Source organism: Oncorhynchus keta, chromosome 1, assembly GCF_023373465.1.
Source record: "Oncorhynchus keta strain PuntledgeMale-10-30-2019 chromosome 1, Oket_V2, whole genome shotgun sequence".
Lineage (NCBI taxonomy): Eukaryota > Metazoa > Chordata > Actinopteri > Salmoniformes > Salmonidae > Oncorhynchus > Oncorhynchus keta.
Window position 1 is genome coordinate 83536176 of NC_068421.1, and position 18352 is coordinate 83554527.

Here is an 18352-nt window from a genome sequence, read left to right on the forward strand (position 1 = left end):
TGGCTAAACCACATGTTATCAGACGTCTTCTCCATAGCTGCTAGAGCCATGCGGCCTAGCTCTGGCTAAACCACATGTTATCAGACGTCTTCTCCATAGCTGCTAGAGCCATGCAGCCTAGCTCTGGCCCCAACCACATGTTACCAGACATCTTCTCCATAGCTGCTAGAGCCATGCAGCCCAGCTCTGGCTAAACCACATGTTACCAGACGTCTTCTCCATAGCTGCTAGAGCCATGCGGCCTAGCTCTGGCTAAACCACATGTTATCAGACGTCTTCTCCATAGCTGCCAGAGCCATGCAGCCTAGCTCTGGCTAAACCCCATGTTACCAGACATCTTCTCCATAGCTGCTAGAGCCATGCGGCCTAGCTCTGGCTAAACCACATGTTATCAGACGTCTTCTCCATAGCTGCTAGAGCCATGCAGCCTAGCTCTGGCCCCAACCACATGTTACCAGACATCTTCTCCATAGCTGCTAGAGCCATGCAGCCCAGCTCTGGCTAAACCACATGTTACCAGACGTCTTCTCCATAGCTGCTAGAGCCATGCAGCCCAGCTCTGGCTAAACCACATGTTACCAGACATCTTCTCCATAGCTGCTAGAGCCATGCAGCCCAGCTCTGGCTAAACCACATGTTACCAGACGTCTTCTCCATAGCTGCTAGAGCCATGCAGCCTAGCTCTGGCTAAACCACATGTTACCAGACATCTTCTCCATAGCTGCTAGAGCCATGCAGCCTAGCTCTGGCCCCAACCCCATGTTACCAGACATCTTCTCCATAGCTTCTAGAGCCATGCAGCCCAGCTTTGGCCCCAACCACATGTTACCAGACGTCTTCTCCATAGCTGCTAGAGCCATGCGGCCTAGCTCTGGCTAAACCACATGTTATCAGACGTATTCTCCATAGCTGCCAGAGCCATGCAGCCTAGCTCTGGCTAAACCACATGTTACCAGATATCTTCTCCATAGCTGCTAGAGCCATGCAGCCTAGCTCTGGCCCCAACCACATGTTATCAGACGTCTTCTCCATAGCTGCTAGAGCCATGCAGCCCAGCTCTGGCTAAACCACATGTTACCAGACGTCTTCTCCATAGCTGCTAGAGCCATGCAGCCCAGCTCTGGCTAAACCACATGTTACCAGACATCTTCTCCATAGCTACCAGAGCCATGCAGCCTAGCTCTGGCTAAACCACATGCAGGTCTACACTAAGCTCATGCTATCAAAGCAGACAGTCAACTCTGACCTCTCTCCTCACTACTTTGAACATGCGTTGATTAGATAGACCAGACAGACAGCTTTAGATAATCACTATAAATGCGTGATATTGATTGGTTTGATTGATGGCATTAATAGCTGCTTCATTGGGGACTTCTAAACACTTCATAACAGTCTCAAAGCCTCGTTCTACTAGTCTTACCAAACTTGACGAAGAGTACTCCTGTGGTGGAGACGATGCCGTAGCTGTTAGTGGCCACACACTGGAAGTAGCCTGTGTCTGTAGTGTCCAGGTTACGGATGCGGAGGCGGGAGCCGTAGGGCGTTGGTCGGTAGGAGATCCGGCGAGGCTCCTGGACCACGGGGGCGTCGTTCTTTAGCCAGCGCACCGTGGGAGTGGGGTGACCGGACACACGACACAGCAGCTCTGCTGTCTGGCCCAGAGACGTGGTGATGTTGTTCATAGGAGCCTCCAGACGCAAGAAGAGAGCTGGGATGTGAGGGGGTGGGAGAGAGAGAATAAGATATGGACATTTTAATGGGAGCATTTAACGGGAGGGAAAGAGAGGGAGTGAGAGGGGGGAGAAAGAGAAAGATAGAGGGAAAATGAGATGTAGACATCAGTATTTAATGGCTCTTGCTTTTTACATAAACCAATATGAAAGTAGGTCTATTAAACGGAGGACTGGGCCAGTCATCTCCTGGCAATGATTAGAACAAAGATAGACAAAGAGACAGGGAGAGGTAGAGAGATAATAGAGAGAAACATTTCAAATATATTAATCACAGTAACTATTTATGTTTGGACGTCCAACTCTAGATCAAGACTATATAAATAACATAATGTCGTCTATAAAAATATATTAAAGTATGTACACTGAGTGTACAAAACATTAGGAACACCTGCTCTTTCCATGACATAGACTGACCAGGTGAATTCAGGTGAAAGTTATGATCCCTTATTGATGTCAGTTGTTAAATCCACTTCAATCAGTGTAGATGAAGGGGAGGACACAGGTTTAAGAAGCCTTGAGACAATGGAGACATGGATTGTGTCTGTGTGCCATTCAGTGAATGGGCAAGACAAAATACTGAAGTGTCTTTGAACAGGGTATGGTAGCTGTGTTTTTAATGCTCAGTTTAAATATCAGTTTCTCTTGTGTATCAAGAATGGTCTACCACCCAAATGACATCCAGCCAACTGGACAACTGTGGGAAGCATTGGAGTCAACATGGGCCAGCATCCCTGTGGAACGCTTTTGACACCTTCTAGAGTCCATGCCCCGACGAATTGAGTCTGTTCTGAAGGCAAACGGGGAAGGAAGGGGGGGATGACGACTCAATGGTAGGAAGGTGTTCTTAATGTTTTGCAGTGTATAAGTCCCATGACAATAATAGATGAAGATATTCCTTGGGGTCAGAACAGTACAACATATTTATACAGGCATAGAGTACGAGAAGTGGGTGTTTATCCAGTAACCTTTACTAAGTACAGTGTACATCCTGAGACAAATCAGATCAACAGAGAACTGTTATGATGTGTAATCATTCAATTTATATGAAAGGATTAAGCAATAAACACATCCACTAATGGAATGGCCAGCTGTAAAGACAAATTATTATTTCTAAAAGTTCTAAGAGCTCAATCTGACTGTACTGAGAAGACATCCAAGGCTTTTACCACAACCTTGAGTTCAGTCATTTGGACCCTCCTCAAACAAGGTTTCAACTCTCCCACATCTCTATGGTTTAACTCCCCCTGAAGCTCCATTCTTTTTCCATCTCTGAATAACACTTCTCATAAATTACTCGAATCTGTGTGTGTGTGTGTGTGTGTGTGTGTGTGTGTGTGTGTGTGTGTGTGTGTGTGTGTGTGTGTGTGTGTGTGTGTGTGTGTGTGTGTGTGTGTGTGTGTGTGTGTGTGTGTGTGTGTGCGTGCACGCGTGTGAGCCAAAGTGTGTGTGTGTGCGCAATAAACTCACTCCAACTGCCGGGTTGGAATCCTTCACAAGAACTTTTGTGGTTTTGTGGTCACAAATGATCAGCCGTTTCACCATGGCTATCTGTTCATGTCTGTGTCTTCATGTCTGTGTGTTCATGTCTGTCTTCATGTCTGTGTGTTCATGTCTGTGTCTTCATATCTGTGTCTTCATGTCTGTGTGTTCATGTCTGTGTGTTCATATCTGTGTGTTCATGTCTGTATCTTCATGTCTGTGTGTTCATGTCTGTGTGTTCATGTCTGTGTCTTCATGTCTATGTCTTCATGTCTGTGTGTTCATGTCTGTGTCTTCATGTCTGTGTGTTCATGTCTGTGTCTTAATTTCTGGGTCTTCATGTCTGTCTTCATGTATATGTGTTCATGTCTGTGTCTTCATGTCTGTGTGTTCATGTCTGTGTCTTCATGTCTGTGTGTTCATATCTGTGTGTTCATGTCTGTATCTTCATGTCTGTGTGTTCATGTCTGTGTGTTCATGTCTGTGTGTTCATATCTGTGTGTTCATGTCTGTATCTTCATGTCTGTGTGTTCATGTCTGTCTTCATGTCTGTGTCTTCATGTCTGTGTGTTCATGTCTGTGTGTTCATTTCTGTGTCTTCGTGTCTGTGTGTTCATGTCTGTGTCTTAATGTCTGTGTGTTCATATCTGTGTGTTCATGTCTGTGTCTTCATGTCTGTGTGTTCATGTCTGTGTCTTCATTTCTGTGTCTTCATGTCTGTGTGCTCATGTCTGTGTCTTCATGACTGTGTCTTCATGTCTGTGTGTTCATGTCTGTGTCTTCATGTCTGTGTCTTCATGTCTGTGTGTTCATGTCTGTGTCTTCATGTCTGTGTCTTCATGTCTATGTCTTCATGTCTGTATCTTCATGTCTGTGTCTTCATTTCTGTGTCTTCATGTCTGTGTGTTCATGTCTATGTCTTCATGTCTATGTCTTCATGTCTGTGTGTTCATGTCTGTGTGTTCATATCTGTGTGTTCATGTCTGTATCTTCATGTCTGTGTGTTCATGTCTGTCTTCATGTCTGTGTCTTCATGTCTGTGTGTTCATGTCTGTGTGTTCATTTCTGTGTCTTCGTGTCTGTGTGTTCATGTCTGTGTCTTAATGTCTGTGTGTTCATATCTGTGTGTTCATGTCTGTGTCTTCATGTCTGTGTGTTCATGTCTGTGTCTTCATGTCTGTGTGCTCATGTCTGTGTCTTCATGACTGTGTCTTCATGTCTGTGTGTTCATGTCTGTGTCTTCATGTCTGTGTCTTCATGTCTGTGTGTTCATGTCTGTGTCTTCATGTCTGTGTCTTCATGTCTATGTCTTCATGTCTGTATCTTCATGTCTGTGTCTTCATGTCTATGTCTTCATGTCTGTGTGTTCATGTCTATGTCTTCATGTCTATGTCTTCATGTCTGTGTGTGCATGTCTATGTCTTCATGTCTGTGTGTTCATGTCTATGTGTTGCCAGAGGGGTTTTCAGGAGCACTAAAGTCATATAAAACCTTGGAACTTCCCTCTCCTCTCCAGAAGTTGCCTGGTCTTACTGGTGGATGAACATGGACAGGACAGTCCAACATTCTGCAGTGTGATACACAGAAAAACACTGGACCTGTTTGTGGGTGTGTAGCAAGGTTATTATAGTTTTGTGTTTATAAATTTATAAATGTTTATTTCTATTCAGTTTTGTTTGTTTTATAAATTCTGTTTAGTTTCTGTTAGTTTTCAGACCTGATTTGCTAGTTTTTATTGAGATTAAGTTATATAAATATATTTCATTTTCATATTTATATTATTTTGTTTCAGTTTTAGATTTATGGGCTAGGTTTCCATCCAATTGTGATGGATTTTTGTGCAAGTATTCTAAAATCAGCATAAATAAATACATGATCAGGTATAAGATCCTTTTGATAATTGGCAACAATCACCAATCATCATGTCTCCCGCATTCAAATAATACCCTTGATATTTATCAGATATTTGCATGAAGCACATCACTGTGCACTTAACCACCATAAGCTATGAAGTTATTAAATAAATTATGACATTCATCATAATTTATTTAATCTGTCTAAAAACTCTTCATGTCTTTCCATGTCATGTTGGTACAACGGAACATATCGTCGCGTGACTCCAAGCTTACTTCAACGGCGTTCTTCGTTTGTTGAAAGAGAGTCGGACCGAAATGCAGCGTTGTGGTTACTCATGTCTTTAATGAAGAAAAACGGAACAATACATTAAATAACTAATAAATACAAAAACAACAAACGGAACGTGAAACCTATTACAGCCTGTCTGGTGAACACTACACAGAGACAGGAACAATCACCCACGAATTACAACGTGAAACCCAGGCTACCTAAATACGGTCCCAATGCCTACAAAAACCCCAATACGACAATACAATAAACCCATGTCACACCCTGGCCTGAACAAATAATTAAAGAAAACACAAAATACTAAGACCAAGGCGTGACAGAACCCACCCCCCACCTCAAAACCATAGGGAGGGTTCGGGTGGGCGTCTGTCCATGGTGGCGGTTCCGGCTCGGGACGTGGACCCCACTCCATAAATGTCATAGTTCCTCCCCTTCGCGTCCTGGGATAATCCACCCTCGCCGCCGACCATGGCCTAATAGTCCTCACCCAGAACCCCACTGAACTGAGGAGCAGCTCGTGACTGAGGGGCAGCTCGGGACTGAGGCAGCTCGGGACTGAGGGGCAGCTCCGGACTGGGGGGCAGCCCGGAACTGAGGGGCAGCCCGGGACTGAGGGGAAGCCCAGTACTGAGAGAAAGCCCAGTACTGAGAGGAAGCCCAGTACTGAGAGGAAGCCCAGTACTGAGATGAAGCTCAGGTAGGTAGCCGGCTCCTGTAGATCCTGGCTGGCTGGCGGATCTGGAAGATTCTAGTTGACTAGCAGATCTGGAAGATTCTGGTTGACTGGCAGATCTAGAAGAGACTGGTTGACTGGCAGATCTGGAAGATCATGGCTGACTGGCGGATCTAGCTGCTCTATGCAGACTAACAGCTCTGGCTGCTCCATGCAGACTGACAGCTCCGTGCAGACTGACAGCTCTGGCTGCTTCTTACAGACTGACAGCTCTGGCTGCTTCATGCAGACTGACAGCTCTGACTGCTCCATGCAGGCTGACATCTCTGACTGCTCCATGCAGACTGACAGCTCAGGCTGCTTTATGCAGACTGACAGCTCTGACTGCTCCATGCAGGCTGACAGCACCCTGCAGACTGGCAGCTCCTTGCAGACTGACAGCTCCTTGCAGACTGGCAGCTCTTTGCAGACTGACAGCTCTGGCTGCTTCATGCAGACTGACAGCTCTGGCTGCTTCATGCAGACTGACAGCTCTGGCTGCTTCATGCAGACTGACAGCTCAGGCTGCTTCATGCAGACTGACAGCTCAGGCTGCTCCGAACAGGCAGGAGGCTCCGGCAGCGCTGTAGAGGAGGAAGGCTCTGATAGCGCTGAACAGGCGGGAGACTCCGACAGCGCAGGAGGGAAGGAAGGCTCTGATAGCGCTGAACAGACAGGAGACTCCGACAGCACAGGAGAGGCGAGGCGCACTGTAGAGGAGGAAGGCTCTGATAGCGCTGAACAGGCGGGAGACTCCGACAGCGCAGGAGGGAAGGAAGGCTCTGATAGCGCTGAACAGACAGGAGACTCCGACAGCACAGGAGAGGCGAGGCGCACTGTAGAGGAGGAAGGCTCTGATAGCGCTGAACAGGCGGGAGACTCCGACAGCGCAGGAGGGAAGGAAGGCTCTGATAGCGCTGAACAGACAGGAGACTCCAGCAGCGCAGGAGAGGCGAGGCGCACTGTAGGCCTGATGCGTGGTGCTGGCACTGGTGGTACTGGGCCGAGGACATGCACAGGAAGCCTGGTGCGGGGAGCTGCTACCGGAGGACTGGTGTGTGGAGGTGGCTCTGGATAGACCGGACCGTGCAGGCGCACTGGAGCTCTTGAGCACCGAGCCTGCCCAACTTTACCTGGCTCGATGCCCACTCTAGCCCAGCCAATATGAAGGGCTGGTATGAACCGCACCGGGCTATGCACCCGCACTGGAAACACAGTGCGCTCCATAGCATAACATGGTGTCTGCCCGGTCTCTCTAGCCCCCCGGTAAGCACAGGGAGTTTGCGCAGGTCTCCTACCTGGCATAGCCATACTCCCTGTAAGCCCCCAATATTTTTTGGGGGCTGCTTTTCGGGCTTCCTTGCCAACCGTGTTCCCTCGTATCGTCGGCTCCTATCTCCGGCTGCCTCTGCTCTCCTTAGTGCATCCACCTGTTCCCATGGGAGGCGATCTCTTCCGGCCAGTATCTCCTCCCAAGTGTAACAACCTTTACCATCCAACACGTCTTCCCATGTCCATTCTCCGAATAATTCATCCTCCTTTCGCTGCTCATGCTGTCGCTGCCGTGTCTTTCTCTTCGACTCCATTCTCCTATAGCCCTCTTCGCACTGCTCCAGCGAATCCCAGGCGGGCGCCGGCACTCTCTCTGGGTCGACCGCCCACCTGTCTATTTCTTCCCACCTCGTATACTCCATACTTCTGCTGTCCATAACGTCCTCCCTTCGCTGCTCATGCTGTCGCTGCCTGTTAACACGCTGCTCGGTCCGTGTGTGGTGGGTGATTCTGTAACGGCGTTCTTTGTTTGTTGAAAGAGAGTCGGACCGAAATGCAGCGTGGTGGTTACTCATGTTTTTAATGAAGAAAAACAGAACGATACATGAAATAACTAATAAATACAAAAACAACAAACGGAACGTGAAACCTATTACAACCTATCTGGTGAACACTACACAGAGACAGGAACAATCACCCACGAATTACAACATGAAACCCAGGCTACCTAAATACGGTTCCCCATCAGAGACAACAAGAATCACCTGACTCTGATTGAGAGCCGCCTCAGCCTACAAAAACCCCAATACGACAATACAATAAACCCATGTCACACCCTGGCCTGAACAAATAATTAAAGAAAACACAAAATACTAAGACCAAGGCGTGACATAAATACATTTCCACCGAAATTGTCGCATAATCTATTTCACAGACCAAAACATTATCCACAATTATACAGCGTATTTTGTTTTGTCGACATTGGGAAATTTTACAGGCAAATTTGCTGTTTCCATCAGGCCTGTTGTTTTGTTATGCGTCATAATTAATCTGCATGAAATGGTTGGATGGAAAGACTATGAGCCATTTGTGTTGTCTAGTTTTTGGGTGTTTTTTGTGACGCCACTTCTTGCAACTTGGGGCAGTAATACATAAGGTGATGGGTCAGGTTATAGGTTAGGTTTAAATGATTAAAGTCAGTCTGAATGTGACTTGGACAGTGGTGTAGTGGTACCTGGAGAAGTGGGTATACTCTAATGCCTGGTGAAGGAACGGCGCCGTGTTTGAAAAATTCTGTTCTATATTAAAAATAAATAATAATAATGGTCTAGTTGCCCTTTAATTCAATTGCGGATCGAACAAGAGACCTGGCTAGCGGTGTTTCTGTAGGCTACTGTACAATAGGCCTAGAGAGTCCATGTGATTGATACAAATCATCTTTATAGCATTGTGTCAGGTAGGCCTACTGTGCAGTCAACATTTAATTGGGAAGATTTTTTGGGGAAAACCTTTCGAAATTTTCATTCAAACAGCGCATGATGACTGAATTGCACATTGCAAAGATTCAACCAAGACTTCGAGCCTACATTTTTCAACACCTGTTTTGCATACCCATTGTTGCCTTAGTTAGCATTTACTGATAGATATCATCAGTTGAAACGTCTTTCCTGCGTAAACTACCCGCTACCGATATCATTCATCTGTGAGCTGCTCCAAGCAACAACAAAGCTGAGAGTTATGTGCTCTTTCTGCCTGACAGATGATATTCTGCTGAGACTAGGTGTGTAGCGCACGTGAATATATTTCACGTGTTTAGCGATTGTGTAGACTACTTTGTATCTGATTTCTCTATTGTACTACATAATTGATAAATTGTATACCTACACTACACTACTTTGATATGCATCAGTGAGTACATGCAAAGCCCACATGGGTTTCCGCCGTGTACCTGCGTATACCCTCCACTACACCACTGAACTTAGATTTGAAAGGAATAGCACCGAGACTGGTAGAAGGAAACTCCCTCTCGCCCATGTTCACATTATTCCAATGATTTTTAACTTTAGTAGTGCATGTAAGAAGAATCACGTTTGCTACCTAAACGTTTTTTCCACTGTTTGCTAGTGATAGCTGTCACGGGCGTCCTCTTCTTCATCTGAAGAGGAGAGGCGAGAAGGATCGGAGGACCAAAATGCGGCGTGGTATGTGTTCATCATGAATTTTAATAAAGAAAACACTGAACACTGAAACACACTATACAAAAACAATAAACGAAATAACGACCGTGAAGCTAATGAGAACTGTGCTGACACAAGCAATCAACATAGACAATCACCCACAAACAAAAAGTGAAACCCCGGCTACCTAAGTATGATTCTCAATCAGAGACGACTAATGACACCTGCCTCTGATTGAGAACCATACTAGGCCGAAACATACAAATCCCCAAATCATAGAAAAACAAACATAGACTGCCCACCCCAACTCACGCCCTGACCATACTAAATAAATACAAAACAAAGGAAATAAAGGTCAGAACGTGACAATAGCTAGTGTTAGTGATGCAGTATGCTTGGTCCACACAGACTCAGAGTGCCTATGGGAACTAAACTAGCTCCTTGCCAGGGACTCCCAGTGATGGAACACATTCCTGGTAGATTCTGCTAGATTCCTTAACTCAACAGAACAGACACACAACTCCAAAATAAAAAATATTAATATCTGTGTGTGTTTGCATGTGTGTCTGTGTATATTTGTATAATACAGATATACTGTACCAATACATCTTGGGCTTCTATGAAGTATGTAGTGTATAGGCCTATATTATTTTCAGTGTGTGAATTTTGAGTGTTCCATGTGTTCTATGTGGTCACATGACAGGATGTCTCAGTGACCCAGGGGTGCAGAGCAGAGCTAGCTGATTTCTGTCCAACTACACACCTCAGAAAGCACTTCCTGCTCTGTGCTCTGTGCAGTATTGGCTATAGGCATCAAGGTCAACCTTTTCAGCAGGGAAGGAAAACACCAGACTGCTCTCTATTTCTCAGTCTCCCTCCCTCTCCCTCTCCCCCCATCTCTCATAACAATGTATTACAAATGCTGTGATGACGAATGCTGCATTTAACAAATGCTGTAATGCTTATGGCTGCAGCGGTCATGAAATTGTGTCACCAGGTGATTGTCAAGCAAATAACTGCCGGTCTCATGGTAATTAACCGTTAATGAACATAAACACATTTAGCATCTCCTGGCTTCTACACTGATGCAGACCATTGGAACATCTACATTTGAAAAAAGTATAATAAATCCATGTAATATAGCCTACATGTTCACAGTAAATCCATTATTTATTTTAGACAGGTCTAAAGAAACACGATATGAAGAAAATCTAGTCTATTGCAGTAGAACAATAGTCTTGAGTTGTCCTTATGTTATGCCCTGATCTGGCTATGCCATATGGCTGTGTGCTACACTAGTTCATTGAACAGATATGCTTAGAGTTCCAAGGCATTATATTACAGTATATTATAGAAAGGATATATTTTCCAAAAGATGAGGGAGTCCGCACATACCGCCCCTATTCTGTGTTGAGTGGTTAACAAAGAAACATGTACTCCTATATGCTTAATAATTCCCTTCTCCCGGCTGCATGCCGAAGCACCTCTCACATGGTTCTCTGTCACCTGATCGGATCTTTCTCACAGGATACAAGTGAAGACAGACACATCGGGGACGCAACTGAGCACGTTGTTATCCAATTCCGAGGCGCATATCGAAGATATTGGAAGAGCTGTCCACATTTACTTTTCGTCAGCCAACGAGATGAGTAGCTCTAATGAACAGCAAAATGAACTCAGCATTCTTGACCGCAGATCAGCAGTTCCAAACGCTGCCAGAGACCAGGAATTCCACATGGAACACTAAATTAGAAGGGTTGCAGCCAAGGGGTGGGGAAAGTCTGTAAAGCCCACAGGGAGTGGAGCAAACAGGTATAGAAAACAGACACATAGTTGCTAAAGCTACAAAAGAGCAAAATGAGACCATCTGTGAATAACTAGTTAATTTTAAGATACTCAGGTGAGAGAATGGAGCCTTCCTCTCTTTCCTTCCTCCAACAACTCCCCGGAACAACTTGGCAGAACAGTCTTTCTTTCGGGATGGTCTTAGTTTTGACCGCCACTGACATGACCACCGCTTACAGCTGCCACTGAGAAAGTACTAACACTATTTGCTAGTCGCCTAGCAGAGGTGAAGAGCACACCTCCCTGTACTAATTGCTGATTGCTTAGCAGAGGTGAAGAGCAAACCTCCCTGTACTAATTGCTGATTGCCTAGCAGAGGAGAAACCCCTCCCACTCCAATACAGCCACTGATTACCATAACAAGTCACATATTGCTCTGCCCCTTGATCCTGGTTGATGTGTCAACAATCATCCGCAAGTTATGAGCAGTCAGCAGTTCACACACCAAGTAGGCTACTGGGAAGACAGGCAGCACCTAAGATAGACGGACCTAGCTAGCAAAAACGCAGTACTAGACACAAATTATACTTATCACTCCTGGAGAAATCAGGAGTCCTCTAGTTATAGAATGAAGTACACACTCCAATTCACATACCGCCCCAATAGATCCACAGATGACACAATCTCTATTGCACTCCACACTGCCCTTTCCCACCTGGGCAAGAGGAACACCTATGTGAGAATAGTGTTCATTGACTACAGCTAGGCGTTCAACACGATTGTATCCTCCAATCTCATTACTAAGCTAAGGACCCTGGGACTGAACACCTCCATCTGCAATTGGATCCTGGACTTCCTGGCGGGCCGCCCCCAGGTGGTAATGGTAGGCAACAATACATCTGCCACGCTGACCCTCAACGCAGGGGCCCCTCAGAAGGGTTGAGCAGTATATAGATTTTCTCATCGTCCTACTGTCCTTCTCTCATCCCTGGATTTATGGAATTAATGGCTTAATACACAAATGGTGTTCGGCTCGCGCTCCCGGTGGGTCTACGGTTGTCGGTTGAGGCGGACAGAGCATTTAGTCGCTTGAAGACTCTGTTTACCGAGGCTCCCGTGTTGGCTCATCCGGATCCCTCTTTGGCATTCATGGTGGAGGTGGACGCATCCGAGGCTGGGATTGGAGCAGTGCTCTCACAGCGCCGCTCAAGCTCTAGCCCTGCACTTTCTTTTCGAAGAAGCTCAGCCCGGTGGAGCAAAACTATGACGTGGGGGACCGAGAGTTGCTGGCTGACGTAAAAGCCCTGAAAGTGTGGAGACATTGGCTTGAGGGGGCTCAACACCCTTTCCGCATCTGGACTGACCACCGTAATCTGGAGTACATCCGGGCGGCGAGGAGACTGAACCCCCACCAGGCAAGGTGGCCATGTTTTTCACCAGATTCAGATTTACGATATCGTATATATATCTGTATGATACAGAGGAGCGGCCCATCGATTCCACCCCCATACTTCTGGCCTCTTGTCTGGTGGCGACGGTGGTGGGCGCGCGGACATCGAGCGGGCATCTCGGTTAGAGCCTACCCCACCTCAGTGCCCAGCTGGACGGAAGTACGTCCCGCTTGGTGTCTGTGATAGATTGATTCGGTGAGCGCACACATTACCCTCCTCTGGAGGCATCTGGGGGTCTCGTCAGCCTGACCTCTGGTTTTCACCCCAAGAGTAATGGGCAGGTGGAGAGAGTAAACCAGGATGTGGGTAGGTTTCTGCGGTCGTATTGCCAGGACCGGCCAGGGGAGTGGGTGAGGTATGTGCCATCGGCAGAGATAGCCCAGAACTCACTCCGCCACTCCTCAACTAAACTTTCGCCCTTTCAGTGCGTGTTGGGGTATCAGCCGGTCCTGGTACCGTGGCATCCAAGCCAGACCGAGGCTCCTGGGGTGGAGGACTGGGTGAAGCACTTGAAGGAGACCACGGTCACCTGAAACAGCCCGAAGGGTGGCAGAAAACGAGCGCTGACCGCCACCGCAGTGAGGCCCCGGTGTTTGCACCGGGGGACCGAGTCTGGCTCTCGACCCGAAACCTGCCCCTCCGCCTGCCCTGAAGGAAGCTGGGTCCGTGGTTTGTGGGGCCATTTAAAGTCCTGGGGGAATAAACAAGGTGTGTCATAGGTTACAGCTCCCCTCAAATGACCTTATTAACCCCTCGTTTCATGTGTCTTTCCTCAGGCCGGTGGTAGCTGGTCCGTTCCAAGGAGATGAGGTACGAACATCGAGGGGTCCCCGGCGTACACAGTACGATCCATACTGGATTCCAGGCGTCGGGTGAGGGGTCTGCAATACCTTGTGGATTGGGAGGGGCACGGTCCGGAGGAGAGATGCTGGGTGCCGGTGGAGGACGTCTTGGCCCCATCTCTGCTGAGTGAGTTTCACCTCCTCCATCTGGATCGCCCTGCGCCTCGTCCTCCGGGTCGTCCTCGAGGCCGGCGCTGCAGGAGCCGAGTGTCAGGGAGGGGGGTACTGTCACGACTTCCAAGGTGGCTCCTCTCCCTGATCGGGCGGTGCTCAGCGGTCTTTGTGCGGGATTGTTCCCCTCTCTCTCCAGATGAAATCTCGCGTCTTGTGACGGCCGGCCGCCCAACAACCTGCCCGCTCGACCCTATCCCCTCCTCTCTTCTCCAGACTATTTCCGGAGACCTTCTCCCTTACCTCACCTCGCTCATCAACTCATCCCTGACCGCTGGCTACGTCCCTTCCGTCTTCAAGAGAGCGAGAGTTGCACCCCTTCTGAAAAAACCTACACTCGATCCCTCCGATGTCAACAACTACAGACCAGTATCCCTTCTTTCTTTTCTCTCCAAAACTCTTGAACGTGCCGTCCTTGGCCAGCTCTCCCGCTATCTCTCTCAGAATGACCTTCTTGATCCAAATCAGTCAGGTTTCAAGACTAGTCATTCAACTGAGACTGCTCTTCTCTGTATCACGGAGGCGCTCCGCACTGCTAAAGCTAACTCTCTCTCCTCTGCTCTCATCCTTCTAGACCTATCGGCTGCCTTCGATACTGTGAACCATCAGATCCTCCTCTCCACCCTCTCCGAGTTGGGCATCTCCGGCGCGGCCCACGCTTGGATTGCGTCCTACCTGACAGGTCGCTCCTACCAGGTGGCGTGGCGAGAATCTGTCTCCTCACCACGCGCTCTCACCACTGGTGTCCCCAGGGCTCTGTTCTAGGCCCTCTCCTATTCTCGCTATACACCAAGTCACTTGGCTCTGTCATAACCTCACATGGTCTCTCCTATCATTGCTATGCAGACGACACACAATTAATCTTCTCCTTTCCTCCTTCTGATGACCAGGTGGTGAATCGCATCTCTGCATGTCTGGCAGACATATCAGTGTGGATGACGGATCACCACCTCAAGCTGAACCTCGGCAAGACGGAGCTGCTCTTCCTCCCGGGAAGGACTGCCCGTTCCATGATCTCGCCATCACGGTTGACAACTCCATTGTGTCCTCCTCCCAGAGCGCTAAGAACCTTGGCGTGATCCTGGACAACACCCTGTCGTTCTCAACTAACATCAAGGCGGTGGCCCGTTCCTGTAGGTTCATGCTCTACAACATCCGCAGAGTACGACCCTGCCTCACACAGGAAGCGGCGCAGGTCCTAATCCAGGCACTTGTCATCTCCCGTCTGGATTACTGCAACTCGCTGTTGGCTGGGCTCCCTGCCTGTGCCATTAAACCCCTACAACTCATCCAGAACGCCGCAGCCCGTCTGGTGTTCAACCTTCCCAAGTTCTCTCACGTCACCCCGCTCCTCCGCTCTCTCCACTGGCTTCCAGTTGAAGCTCGCATCCGCTACAAGACCATGGTGCTTGCCTACGGAGCTGTGAGGGGAACGTCACCTCAGTACCTCCAGGCTCTGATCAGGCCCTACACCCAAACAAGGGCACTGCGTTCATCCACCTCTGGCCTGCTCGCCTCCCTACCACTGAGGAAGTACAGTTCCCACTCAGCCCAGTCAAAACTGTTCGCTGCTCTGGCTCCCCAATGGTGGAACACACTCCCTCACGACGCCAGGACAGCGGAGTCAATCACCACCTTCCGGAGACACCTGAAACCCCACCTCTTTAAGGAATACCTAGGATAGGATAAAGTAATCCTTCTCACCCCCCCCCCTTAAAAGATTTAGATGCACTATTGTAAAGTGGCTGTTCCACTGGATGTCATAAGGTGAATGCACCAATTTGTAAGTCGCTCTGGATAAGAGCGTCTGCTAAATGACTTAAATGTAAATGTAAATGTAATTGTTTTCTGTGGTGACGTTATTTAGGGGTGCATGTCTGCCCCACAGAGTTTCTTTTCTCTCGGCAGTTGTGCCATTTTGGTATTAAGTTTAGTAGTAGAGGTTTCTCCTCCGTGTGTGTTACGCTGTATTCCCTGTGTGTGTGGCAATCTCATTTTGGGCGTGTTTTAGTCCCATGATGTAGTTGTGTTGGGACTGCTCATTAAACTTTTGCCACTTGGATTTCCTTGCTCTCCTGCTCCTGATTCTTGCACCTCCCTCCGTTAGGAGGCATCGTAACAGTAGCATTGCCTTTAAATTGTTTAACTTGGGTCAAACGTTTTGGGTAGCCTTCCACAAGCTTCCCACAATAAGTTGGGTGAATTTTGGCCCATTCCTCCTGACTGAGCTGCTGTAACTGAGTCAGGTTTGTAGGCCTCCTTGCTCGCACACGCTCTTTCAGTTCTGCCCACAAATGTTCTATCGGATTGAAGTCAGGGCTTTGTGATGGCCACTCCAATAGCTTGACTTTGTTGTCCTTAAGCCATTTTGCCACAACTTTGGAAGTATGCTTGGGAACTCGTTTTACTGTGGATATAGATACTTTTGTACCTGTTTCCTCCAGCATCTTCACAAGGTCCTTTGCTGTTGTTCTGGGATTGATTTGCACTTTTCGTACCAAAGTATGTTCAATGCGTCTCCTTCCTGAGCGGTAAGATGGCTGCGTGGTCCCATGGTGTTTATACTTATGTAATATTGTTTGTACAGATGAATGTAGTACCTTCAGGCGTTTGGAAATTGCTCCCAAGGATGATCCAGACTTGTGGAGGGCTACAATGTTTTTTCTGAGGTCTTGGCTGATTTCTTTAGATTTTTCCTTGATGTCAAAAAGGCACTGAGTTTGAAGGTAGGCCTTGAAATACAGCCATAGGTACACCTCCAATTGACTCAAATTATGTCAATTATTGTCACGCCCTGACCTTAGAGAGCCTTTTTGTGTCTCTATTTGGTTTGGTCAGGGTGTGATTTGGGGTGGGCATTCTATGTTTTGTTATCTATGATTTTGTATTTCTATATTTTGGCCGGGTATGGTTCTCAATCAGGGACAGCTGTCTGTTGTCTCCGATTGGGAACCATACTTAGGTAGCCCTTTTTCCCTCCTTTCTTTGTGGGAAGTTGACTTTGTTTAGGGCACATAGCCTTTATCTTCACGGTTAGTTTTGTAGTGTTTATTGTTTTTTGTCGGCGTCATATAAATAAAGAATATGTACGGAATTTTCCAAGCTGTTTCAAGGCACACTCAACTTAGTGTATGTAAACTTCTGACCCACTGGAATTGTGATACAGTGAAATAATCTGTCTGTAAACAATTGTTGGAAAATTACTTGTGTCATGCACAAAGTAGATGTCCTAACCAACTAGATGTCCTAGTTTGTTAACAAGAAATTTGTGGAGTGGTTGAAAAAAAAGTTTTAATGACTCCAACCTAAGTGTATGTAAACTTCTGACTTCAACTGTATGTAAGGTTGTGTATGTGTGAGTGTGTGTCAGGGTCAGATTCTTCTAGGGCTGAATGATATGGCCAAAATATCATATCACAATATTTGTATCATTTTTCTCATTTCTAAACAGGAAGGCCATGCTGACTGATAGGAGTGTTTATAAACAGGAGAGCCATGCTGACTGATAGTAGTGTTTATAAACAGGAGAGCCATGCTGACTGATAGTAGTGTTTATAAACAGGAGGGCCATGCTTACTGATCGTAGTGTTTATAAACAGGAGAGCCATGCTGACTGATAGTAGTGTTTATAAACAGGAGGGCCATGCTTACTGATCGTAGTGTTTATAAACAGGAGGGCCATGCTGACTGATAGTAGTGTTTATAAACAGGAGGGCCATGCTGACTGATAGTAGTGTTTATAAACAGGAGAGCCATGCTGACTGATTATAGTGTTTATAAACAGGAGGGCCATGCTGACTGATAGTAGTGTTTATAAACAGGAGGGCCATGCTGACTGTTTATAGTGTTTATAAACAGGAGGGCCATGCTGACTGATAGTAGTGTTTATAAACAGGAAGGCCATGCTGACTGTTTATAGTGTTTATAAACAGGAGGGCCATGCTGACTGATAGGAGTGTTTATAAACAGGAGGGCCATGCTGACTGATAGTAGTGTTTATAAACAGGAGGGCCATGCTGACTGATAGTAGTGTTTATAAACAGGAGGGCCATGCTGACTGATTATAGTGTTTATAAACAGGAGGGCCATGCTGACTGATAGTAGTGTTTATAAACAGGAGTGCCATGCTGACTGATAGTAGTGTTTATAAACAGGAGAGCCATGCTGACTGATTATAGTGTTTATAAACAGGAGGGCCATGCTGACTGATAGTAGTGTTTATAAACAGGAGAGCCATGCTGACTGATAGTAGTGTTTATAAACAGGAGGGCCATGCTGACTGATAGTAGTGTTTATAAACAGGAGAGCCATGCTGACTGATAGTAGTGTTTATAAACAGGAGAGCCATGCTGACTGATAGTAGTGTTTATAAACAGGAGGGCCATGCTGACTGATGGTAGTGTTTATAAACAGGAGAGCCATGCTGACTGATTATAGTGTTTATAAACAGGAGGGCCATGCTGACTGATAGTAGTGTTTATAAACAGGAGGGCCATGCTGACCGATAGGAGTGTTTATAAACAGGAGAGCCATGCTGACTGATAGTAGTGTTTATAAACAGGAGGGCCATGCTGACTGATTATAG

General features: G+C 47.0%; 1 protein-coding gene across 1 annotated transcript in view; it reads right to left on the minus strand.

Annotated features, from left to right (window-relative positions):
• Positions 1-18352, minus strand: part of ror1 (receptor tyrosine kinase-like orphan receptor 1) — a 311272-nt gene that overhangs the window by 114300 nt on the left and 178620 nt on the right. Inside the window, exon 3 of the mRNA XM_052462493.1 lies at positions 1421-1708. Coding sequence (XP_052318453.1) covers positions 1421-1708 — 288 coding nt within the window. The remainder of the gene's footprint in view (positions 1-1420; positions 1709-18352) is intronic.